Here is an 11,676-nt window from a genome sequence, read left to right as displayed (position 1 = left end):
CCCTAAAGGAAAAAGGACTAAAGGAGGCACCTCCACATTCAACATGATTGCTAATTGTTTTAGCATTGACAAAACAAAAAATATATCTGTATAATATAAAAATCATATCTTTGTGATTGCATACTTTTTGTTCATATAAGTTCATTTTTTGTGTCAAGTCCAAATGCATTGTGTGTAAAATGCATAAATATGCACTGATAGTATATTAAAATAAATTTAAAAAGTGATCATTAATACCCCTCACTGTGTATGTGCCATTCAGCCAGACAGCCCATAACACCACCCCTGCTAGACTCTTTCATTCTTTTCACTGCATGTTTATTTCCCTAGTCAAACTTGATCCAATCCTGTCTTAACACCTCCTGATATTGATTTAGAAGCTTTTCTTATATAAACTTTGTGATTAGTCGAATCCCTCTGAAAAGGGTGCTTTGAGCCATGGGAGGAGACTTTTTAAATCCAGCACATGATGTCAGAGTCAGGAGATTGGGCCAATTAAATGGGCTCAGGCTCATTTAAAAAAGGTTTGGCACTCCTCAAAGTTCTTGACTTGGGCTGTGTTTCAGGAATTGTGAGGATTGAACCTGTTGGGTGGGGAAAGATTTGGAGAATGAGAACAGCTCTTATAATTCTGGGCTTGACCCTCTCTTTGGCTGCTACTGCAAGTGAGTATACCTATACTCCATGTTACCAGAACAGAGGCTAAAATAGGTTAGGCAAAGGACAAGAGAAAAAATAATTATTTCTTTATCAGCAGTCAATAATGAAAGAAATATGAGACATTATATTCCTCTTTAAAAAATGCATCTGCCAATAAGTTATTATAAAGTTGAGATATCTGAAGTGCATGTGGACATAATATCAATCATATCTCCACGATAACAGGTTGCATTGTTTTGAGAATTTAGTCTAAAAGCTACAGATTTGATTATGCAAAACTCTGTCTATCTATCTATCTATCTATCTATCTATCTATCTATCTATCTATCTATCTATCTATCTATCTAATCTATCTATCTGTCTGTCTATTTATCTATTCATATATTTATACATACATTATACACACACACACACACGCACACACACACACACACACACCCACACACACACACACACACACACACACACACACACACACACACACACACACACACACACACACACACACACACACACACACACATATATATATATATATATATATATATATATATATATATATATATATATATATATAATTTTATCACTTGATCACACACACACACATATATATGTGTGTGTGTGTGTGTGTGTGTTTGTGTGATCAAGTGATAAAATTCCATACATTAGGAGGATTTATTAAATACAGTATGCATATCACAGTCTTTTGGGGGTACACACGCAGCTGTACAACGCCTTTCCTTATTCCTAAAGTTGGGATTAGGAAAGTAATCACTCAGCTGAGAATCACATGAGAAGGATAGAAAAGGATTGGACAAGGCGTGTGACTCTCACTGACTGGAACATGTTGTTACCCCCTTCAGCTTTTGCTTTACGTTCATTCCTCTCTCCCTGTCATCTTTATGATTCATCCAAGTTAATGAAGTGTCTGATTTTGTGAATGATTTTTCTTGCTCATGAAAATACTCTGTGCATCTGTGACATGAGACCTGAATTTTTAATAAAGAAAGTTGATTAAAAGCTAATTGAATATAGTCAACATATAGTCAATTTTTCCAGTTTACATATAATCCTGCTTTTTATGTAATTTTAGATATTATCTGTATTAGTCTTTGTTAATTTTTTTTATATAAACAGACGCACGTCATTTCTTCTTTTTGAACTTCTGCAGCTGAATGGTCATAAATGGTATATTAACTGCCTGCTTCTGTATACATTCAGCTCACAGACATCCGTGATTTGCGAGTGTAGCTCTAATTTACAGTGGAGAGAATACTGACATAGATGTTGCAGCTTTTAAGGATTATCCAAACATATTCATTCACAGAGATGTTTGTGTTTATTCTCCCTATGTCCAGTTCAAAAAAGATTTTTCTCATCTGTTCATATCTCTAAGGTTCATAGTTCAAGTCAAAAGTATTAATAATGATGTACTACTATGAAACAAACCATGGTAATAGTATTTTTCATACCCAAAAACTACTAAGTAATCTTTAAGCATTAAAAGGTAGCTGTTATGACAATTCACTCATATTGCTGTACCAGATTTTGCTAGGAATGGTACATTTTATACTATATAATACAACATAATCTGCTACATAATATTGTGTAAACTGTATACTGTAGAATCCTATATAATACATTTACACACAGCATTAGGTCAAAATGCATCATAATTTCAGAAATTTACCACTTTATTATTTTTCTTCAGGAGCCAGAACCCGTTTTACTCGATACCGCTCATGGAATTCACGAATGTACCCAGTGTGGAGAGATAGTGATCCCCGATACAGGGACTGCTGGAAAGGTGCAGGCCCTAGTGAATTCTAATGTATTTTACATATGTTATTTAATACTATTCCATAAATTTGTGAATTTTTCCTAATGATCACATTTGTGAATTTTTCCTAATGATGACATTTTTCTTTCTTTCCATGATCTATTTTTCTACAACGATCAATGAATCTTTAAATGCATTTTAAATTTGGGTTACCCAAATATTGTCTATACATCACAGTATTGTGATATTTGTAACTAATTATTTATCCACTATTTATATCTGATTATGCAGAAATGTATTGAAGATTAATGTTAATAACAATAATATTTCTTACAGGAGGACAGGTAACATTTGACATCAAGAATGATGCCCCAACCCTGATAGGAGCCAAAACAACATTCAATATTAATGTTCTTCCTCCTGGGAATCAGACAGTGCTGCCTAATGGGACAGTGGTGTGGAGTCAAAACTGCACTGTTAATGGTTATTTTCAAATAACTGTTCTGTACTCCCTTTGTTGAATGATACTGTTAATTACTGTGAACATTGTGTAGGAAATTGTGAAGGAAATTTATATCTATAATATATATCTTACAATATAATATGCATCTTGCTTACATCTAGTGTATGCAAATTAATGTATTTTTATGTTCAAGAAATTGATTTTACACCAAATTTTTTTAGACCAAATTCTTGACATCTCTATTGAGCCATAACTTCTGATTAGGTATTTGCTGTGTATTAAAAGTATTATTTTTATAATTGCTTTCAGGAACCCAGTACATAAAGGGTGAACATGTTTACCCAGAATTCAACACTTCCCAAGAATGGACAGGGTTTTTTCCTGATGGCACACCATTCACTACAACTTTGGCTAAGAAACCTCGCTTCATCTTTGTGTGGAAGACTTGGGGTAAGGCGAGATATTGGTTCATATCTCTGAGATCAGTTTATATTATATATATATTATATATATTATTATATTATTTATTCTTTGATCTCTAAAGGTCGATATTGGCAAATGGCTGGTGGTCCTTCCTCTGCACTCACTATTGGAACAGACAATGTAGCACTGGGCTCTTACAACATGGAGGTGGTTATTTATCATTGCAGAGGAAAGGACAGATTTATTCCTCTTGGATATGCATCAACACAGTTCTCTATCACAGGTGTGTGAGTGTGTGTTTATAATACTAGATGTAGCATAATGTACAGTATAATGTAGCAGGTACTTTCTTTGAACTGATCAAGGTGTGGGATTTTTATGAAACAGCCCTCCGATCATATCAGTCCCTGTGTTATAAATTGAAAGGGGGCCTGATATTCCTATTACCAGAATTCCTTGTTCCCAGAGTTCTTAGTGTTCTATTTTCCCCTTCCCAGAGATCTAGATTCCCAATGTTTTAGAGGATGTTTTTACGGGGCCCTGTAATTCCTAGTGTCCTACATGGTTTTATATTTCCATGGTTAGGGTTCTATATTTCCATGGTCTTGTTCTATGAGTTACATTAGCAATGCAATATACATGAGTAGCACTTAGTGAAGGGATATGGTAGCTTTGTGGTTAAGTAGTTGAAAGCCTTGTCAGAAGGGTGTGAGTTCAAATCCCAGGACTGCAAAGCTGCCATTGCTGGGTCCTTGAGCAATGCTGTAACCCTTCAACTGCTCAGTTGTATAATTGAAATAAATGTTACATTTCAAACTTTCTTTTGTTCCTTCTTCTTCTGTTCGGGTTGGGTCCAAGCCCCAGCACTGCCAAGCTGTCACTTTTGGGCCCTTGAGCAAGTCCCTTTACCGTCTCTGTTCTGAAAGATGAAAGATGACCTGAAAGATGGCATATGCGAAGAAAGAATTTCACTGTGTTATAATGTATATGTGACAAAAATAAAGGCTTCTTCTTCCTCCTCTCCTTTTCATCTTCTTCTCTTATTCAGATCAGATTCCATTTGTAGTGACACTGTCCCAGACTGGAGATGTTAACCAAGCAGATCAGAGCTTTATCCAGAATCGTCCTGTAACCTTCAACGTTGGTGTCCATGACCCCAGCCAGTACCTCAGTGGGTCTGATGTCACCTTTACCTGGGACTTTGGAGACAACAGTGGGACACTTATCTCCCGTCAACCCTCTGTTACACACACGTACCTCTCAATCGGCTCGTTTAGGCCACAGCTTACGCTGATGGCTGCCATCCCAAATGGCTGTTTTCCAAATCCAACTGCTGGTGGGGACATAACTGCAGGTGGGTATAACACAAGAATACTGGTATTGTTGTACTTGAACAAGTGCAGGGCTACTGGCCGTATGTATTTAGAAATAATGATTTTATTGTTGTAATATAATGGTAACATTTTTTATGGTAAATCCTTTCTAAAAAGAGATCTTAAATGACACTACTCACATTAATACTTACCACTTAAGTTGTTAAAGTAAGAATACTTTAGCTGTCTATACAAATTGGAAGTATGTGTGTAGAGCATAAGCTATCTTGATAGCATGTAAAGACATTATTTCTTTCATATGGACAAGTTAAAAGCAGAATTATCACAGAAACAAGGTCAAATTGTGCCAGGAATAGTACTATCAACTTCAACACCAAATGTGTCAAGAAATTACTACAATGAGTCATTACTAAATAATATATAACTATAAAACTAAAGTGATCTGACAGCAAACCAAAAGTCTATACTGTGATATTTAAAGTATTTGTCAGAAATACCTTAAATGTTCTACTTTTGATCACTTTCTATGTGTTACATTTGAGTCACAATGGCGCAGTCTGAATATTACATCTGAGATTACACAGCTAAAGCATTAAAACATTAACAATGTATTCACTTGGGTCCTTGCTAAACAATTTATTGATTGTCTTTGACCTTTTCCATTGCCCAAACAGTGACAGTGGCATCGGAAGCTCCAGCTGAACAAATCATAGCTTCTGTTGATCCAGCAGCAGCTAACAACTTAGCTGCAGCTACAACTAATGATCAGGAGGCAGTAACTGCTGCTGAAAATCAAGTTTCTGATGTTCCAGCCACTTCTGAAACAGATACAGATGGTATTGTAGAGACAGAGGGCCTTACAGTTATTGATGCTGCAGCATCTGTCACCCCTCTTGAAGAGGGTGTAGCTGAGTCAGCTGTCACCGATACCACCGTTTTGGAAGCTGCAGCAGCTGCCAATGGAGAGACAGACACATTAGCACCTGCTGCCGATATTATAATTAATATTATGGCCACTGAAACTACAGTTGTTCAAACAGTGCCATCTACAGTACCAGTAATTGAGGGTGAGATTGTGGAAACTGAAGCTACTCCAAATGAAGTCATAGCTGAAGCTGTAAATATTGATACTGTTACAGGTGAGGATATATCTTATTTACTGTTCATTAAAGGATTGCTCATTAAAAGAATGTTTTTTTAATCATATATGCATAATACAGTATGTGTAATTACTGAGTAAAACTGAGATTTCAACACATTTTCCTGAACTGTGTTTCCTTGTGGCCAATAAACTGCACCGATTCTTGTTAAGAGACTGTCTCATGTCTATCTCAATAAGAGTTGCAGTTTTAGATTCATGGAATATATAATATATCTTTTTAAATCAACAGGTTTTTCTGTTTTCAAAATTGTAAAAAGGGAAATGTGACAAATTTTTTTGTCTGTGATAATCAGTTATCCACTACATTCAAACAGTATTCCATTGAAAAAATGTTTTTGTAAAAGGTTTTGTAATTACATTATTCTGTTTATGTAGCTGCTGTTATTCCTACCACATCCCAAACAACACAGAATGAGATAGTTGGTGAAGGAACAGAGGAAACACAGGCTGCACTGATTATTGCAAAACGACAAGCTCCAGAAATTCCAGCTGAGGAAAACTGCATAATTTACCGCTATGGCTCTTTCTCTTCAACTTTGGATGTTGTTCGTAAGTGCCACCCACCATAAATATATGATTTATAGGTATATGTGCATAGGGCTACAACAGTAAAACCAAATAAGATTTGGCATGTCGATATTTTTGCACATTCTCTAAACTTATGTAGTTTTATTGTTGACCCCTTGTAGACATTTTGAGTTGTATATCGTCTAAATGTAATGTATCACAATATTTAGTTTTGCTTTAACATTTGCTTTAATTTATGTTAATGGCACAGTAATGTCACCCCATAGCTCTAATGTGCTGGGTTCAGTCCTGACCTCAGGTTACTATCTGTGGAATTTTTCATGTTCTCTGTTTTATTTCACTTTGATTACTGGTGAATGAATGAATAAGTTGGGGGAATTTTATTTCTTTTACCTGCAAGATAAAGAGTTTTAATGAGTCCTAGAAATTATACAATCTTTTAGGCAATTCTGTACTTTCTTTGCTGTGAAATTATTATGATATACTGATTACTGGTTTGCTGAAAGAAAATACTATTTTACTATTGTTTGCCTATGGCTCTTTCTTCAGAGGGAATTGAAAGTGTGGAGATTATGGAGGTGAGTAATGTTGCAGTTTTGGCCACCAACTTGGAGCAAAATGCTGTGGATCTCACAGTCACCTGCCAGGGAAGGTCAGTAAAAAAAACTTCACATGTACTTTTCAGCCATTTTTCAGTGTTGCCCTTGAAATTAATAAAAACATCTAAAAAGAAAGCTGAATATCATATATTTGATTGATTATACTCTCATTACAAGAAAGCTTTTGATAAATGTACTTATATTTCTATTGTTTTGATTTTCTATGTTTTTATGAATCTTTTTTGCAGTGTTATGCTGAGTTCAAAGTTATTAGCTATTTTTAAACAAAACTTTAGCCCAGTGTAGAAAAAACCCTCAATTTTTTAACACAACATAATTAAAAGATTAATGAAGTGGACATTCTGTATTGTGTGCTAAAATTCGACCGGTCTGTGCCCTGTATGTCCTAAGCTTGCCAAGTGAAGTGTGCACCATGGTTATGGATTCAGACTGTATCAGTCCTTTGCAGACGGAGTGTAACGCTGTGACTCCAACGGAGTGCCAGATGATCCTTCGCCGTTTTTTTAATGATTCTGGAACTTTCTGCATTAATGTGTCTCTGACTAATGATGTCAGTTTTGCTGTAACCAGTGCAAGACTCAGTGTCACTGTGGGTAAGGATCGGTAAAAAATTCAGCTTTGGTTAAACAAAAAAGTAATTAGACACCAGTTCAAGATCCAGAACACTTTTATACTCATAAAACCCCACTATTATACATGTGTGACATGTAACACATGTACACAGTTTTTAATGAAGAATTAAATTTAAACCTACAGTTAAATTAATTCATTTCAGTACTAGTGTTAATTATTTTATTTTTGTAAGTTCATTTGATCTTTATATGCCCAATATATTTCATATAAGAAATGTGTATTGTTGTGTAGTTTAAATAGCACCTAAATTGTTAATAAGTCTGTTTTGCAGAACATGAGTTATTAAACTAGGTTACTGTAATAAACCAGTATCAATGACTAAATATCAATAAATATCAATGACTGTATGTTTTTATTTATATATGTAGATCCAGGCTCCTCTACAGCAGGTGCTGCCACTGCTGTACTTGGCGTTCTTGTACTTGTCTGTGCTGTAGGCACCATCGCGTTAACTTACCGGTGGGTAACCTCATTTGTTTTGTAAAATCTATAACTAATTTAATCTAATATTTACAAGACTGTATAGAATATCACTACTGATAAACAACAGCTTAAACTACATAATAATAATAATAATAATAATAATAATAATAATAATAATAATAATAATAATAATAATAATAATAACAACATTTCTGTATTAATAAATACAATTTAATTCACTAAATATTTTATTATATAAGCAGATGATCTTAATAATAGTGCGTTATTATATTAGCATTTTTATAAGCCTTTATAATATTAACTCACCTTCACAGGCGAATGAAGGCATATCGTACACTCGAAGAGAACTCAACAGATGGCATCGTGGGTATTTCTGGTTTGAAGTCTGTTCCAATGATAGTGTGGAACTTTCTGACAAGACAGGGCACTGGAGAGAGCCGCCCTCTGCTGCAGGGGAGAGTGGTGTGAACACACACACACGTTTACACACACACACACACACATGCTATCTTACACTAAACACGATCCAGACGTACTTATGTTTGTGTTGATGTGATATTCACATAATACAATTAGGGGCTTTAGGTTTACAATAGTATTACAGTGTTATGACCAGAACTATAGGATATGAATACAATGCTGGTTTTATCCCAGGTGAAAAAGATGGCTGCCTTTATGCTGTCTTCAACATAAGTTCGACCTTATCTTAAGAGTAAGAGTAAAAACACTGGTAAAAAAAAAATCAGCCTGCTTCTGAACATAATGCAAGGGATTTATGTTAAATGTTTTGAATATAGAAATGTTTTGGCTTAAATGATTATCACTGCATGCCTAATACACTCACAACCCCAGATGCTGTGTTAGCACTGTGTTTTTAAGGAAATGAATGAATAATTTGATTGAAACTTTATGTATTATTTTACAGGACTACAACAGTGACTAGTGTTACTTAAAACTAGTGGATTTATGGATTTGCTAAATAATTTATACAGATCATTATGGATAACAAAAAATCCTGGCTGATAATGAAGATGTAGTTCATTTCTGTTAAAATTAATGTGCTATGCTTTTCTCTATTACTAAAGACATGTTCTCCTGCAATAAAGAATTTTTTGTGCTTTACAACTTGTGCTTCCAGTGCTTTTTTTTGTTGTACAATTGTACATATTTTGATTTCAGCCATTCAAATACAGATCTATCCATCCATGATAGACACTGCATAATTAGATGAATAGTTTGGAAATTGTATGTGCAAATGGGAAAATGAAATGTACAAAATGTCCTCCCATCATAATTGTAGTCTCCATACAACATGTGGTAGCTTAGTGGTTAAGGTGTTGGACCAGAGCCGATCGGCCCTATACGCTCACTACGCAAGTTGCGTAGGGCCCCGCAAATTACGCAAGGCCCCGCCTCCCCCTGCCTCATTTTACAGCGCGTGTTAATATTTACTGTGTAGATGACAGTAGCGGAGCTATCCATCTGGCCATGAAAAGAGAAAAGAGAAACAAAATGAGAGTGAAATGCGAGAACAACAATCAGGTAAACTTGTGTTCTCTTCAGGTTTGATGTCAGCAAGAGCAAATAACAGTAAAGTTAAGTTGATGTGATTCTGTCTCTAGTCTCTATCTGACTAGCTAAATTAGCTGTGCAGTGCTGCCAGTGCATCTCTTGGCCTGTCTGTCACACAACAATTTATCGCGTGAACATTCGCGTGAATAAACGTCCAAGGGCATTTATTTATTTATAAACGGAAGCTCGATAATGAAATGAAAATGCGTTCATATGCGCGTGCAATCGTGCACGAAATGACGCGCGCTTTCCAGCAGCAACATCTGTGTGGGGACCAGTACAAAAAGTAGCGTGATAGCACTCCTAATGACAATGTTTATAGTCTCTCAATCAAGTTTCAGTTTCTTCCAGACAGTCCAAATAGACTGGTGTCAACAATGCTGAAAATGCCCAGACTGTAGAGGGAACCAAAGTTAATCCCAAAATCCAAAGCTGTGTGTATATATATATATACTTTATTATTTTCTGATTATTTAAGATTATGTTAATATTCACTATTTAAAATATTCCATTCAATAAAGATTTGTTTATACCTCATTCAATTCTGTATTGTTTTACTCTTTGACCAAGAGATGGAGCAAACTTTTTTAAAAGGAGGGAGGTTTGTAGTGGGAGCAGTGGGGTGTCAAGTGTGAATGTGTGGCAAATGGTTTACATGGCTCACGGGTCAGGTAGGAGGGCCCCTTAGCAGAATTTTGCTTAGGGCCCCAGGGAGGTCAGGATCGGCTCTGTGTTGGACTACCAATCAGAAGGTTGTGAGTTCAAATCCCATGTCCACCAGGCTTTCACTACTGGGCCCCTGAGCAAGGCCCTTAACCCACAAGTTAAAAAAGTCGCTCTGGATAATGATGTCTGCTTGTAAATGTATTTAGATGAATTGAAACATAAGATGAGTGTGTTTCCTATTATTAATTATTTTATTTTGCTTTATATGCGCTGGGGCTTAAACTAAGCTAAGCTAATCTGAGTTTGCGCTTTCTTGACAGATAGATCTACAGATAGCTAGTTTTCTACCAAACAGAAGCCTTAGTTCGAGCAAGGTGGGAAGAAATTTCTTGCAAAAACATTGCAATTCCATGCCTAACACCCCACCAAAACCACCACCACACCATCAACCCTGTCGACAGGTCCTCTAATAAACTCTTACAACCTTAGCAGTGTTCTTAAACACTAATAGACAGTCCCCTCTGTCCTTGTCATATTCTACAAAAACAACCACTGGGAGTAACAATTTCTTCACGAGCATAGAAGGACAGGCACTTACAAACAGCTCTTCTTGTCAAATTTCCACCACAGTTGTCAACAGAAGTAATCTGCAGAGGTGCAGAGGAGGGTTTAGTAGGGCGCTGTAGCTCTTTGACCAGTTTATGGTGGATTAAGTTGACTGCGGAGCCCGTGTGTATCAGGGCTGGGACTCTAATTGTCTCTAATTAGTAAAAATAGAGAAGATCTGCACAATAATATGTAAACTGTGAGGGCTAGGAGAGTGGCTCACCCTGGTGTCATAAGACTTTCGTTACTCAGGGCAGTTAGCACACAAATGTCCAGCATTACCACAGTCAAAGTATAGTTGCTGTTGTGTTCTCTGGCATTGTTCATCTAGGGTGACATGGGCCGTACTAAGCTGCATTAGTTCCAGTGGCACAGCACTCAATTCCATCCCTCCCAGTGGTGAAAGAGCAGATGTGGGACAGTGGGTGGATTGGGTGTGGCGAAGACTATCCAGGAGTACTGAAATCTTAATGTGGCTGGGGAAATCGCAGTTGTGATCCCAGCACACAAGTTCAGCCTGTAGCACTTGGTTTAGTCTTTCACAAAAAATAGTTCTTAATGCTGCATCAATCAAGCCACTTTAGGCAGCATGAGTACAAAACTTTTGTACAGCAAAATTGGCAGCAGAATCAGAGCCCTGGCGGAGTTGAATTACAAAAGTAGTTAAAAATAGCTGAGAGAAGTGGGAAAAGGAGACACATACCTGTAGTTCCGAGTCCCAAACTGCCGCAGTCCAGACGACTGCCTTGCCTGTAAGCAGTGTCATAAGGAAGGTGCATTTTGTG

At 36.4% G+C, this 11,676-nt stretch overlaps 1 protein-coding gene across 1 annotated transcript; it reads left to right on the top strand.

Annotated features, from left to right (window-relative positions):
* Positions 1 to 569: 569 nt before the first annotated feature.
* Positions 570 to 9,135, top strand: pmela (premelanosome protein a). Its single transcript, XM_060858224.1, has 12 exons — positions 570 to 665; positions 2,372 to 2,467; positions 2,777 to 2,923; positions 3,213 to 3,353; positions 3,448 to 3,609; positions 4,375 to 4,680; positions 5,335 to 5,799; positions 6,198 to 6,371; positions 6,900 to 7,002; positions 7,361 to 7,563; positions 7,972 to 8,062; positions 8,362 to 9,135. The coding sequence occupies exons 1-12, from the start codon at positions 611 to 613 to the stop codon at positions 8,513 to 8,515; spliced, it is 2,097 nt and encodes a 698-aa protein (XP_060714207.1). The 5' UTR covers positions 570 to 610; the 3' UTR covers positions 8,516 to 9,135.
* Positions 9,136 to 11,676: the final 2,541 nt, after the last annotated feature.

The sequence above is a fragment of the Tachysurus vachellii genome, chromosome 22 (genome assembly GCF_030014155.1).
Source record: "Tachysurus vachellii isolate PV-2020 chromosome 22, HZAU_Pvac_v1, whole genome shotgun sequence".
NCBI lineage: Eukaryota > Metazoa > Chordata > Actinopteri > Siluriformes > Bagridae > Tachysurus > Tachysurus vachellii.
Note: the sequence above shows the minus strand (reverse complement) of the source record. Positions and strands in the feature narration are given on the sequence as shown.

What these genes read in the sequence shown, in the direction of transcription:
- pmela (XM_060858224.1), top strand. Translation starts at nt 611, where the DNA reads ATGAGAACAGCTCTTATAATTCTGGGCTTGACCCTCTCTTTGGCTGCT. An exon ending in AACACAGTTCTCTATCACAG is followed by an intron (nt 3,610 to 4,374) that starts GTGTGTGAGTGT and finishes TCTCTTATTCAG; the next exon opens with ATCAGATTCCATTTGTAGTG. An exon ending in TTCAACTTTGGATGTTGTTC is followed by an intron (nt 6,372 to 6,899) that starts GTAAGTGCCACC and finishes CTCTTTCTTCAG; the next exon opens with AGGGAATTGAAAGTGTGGAG.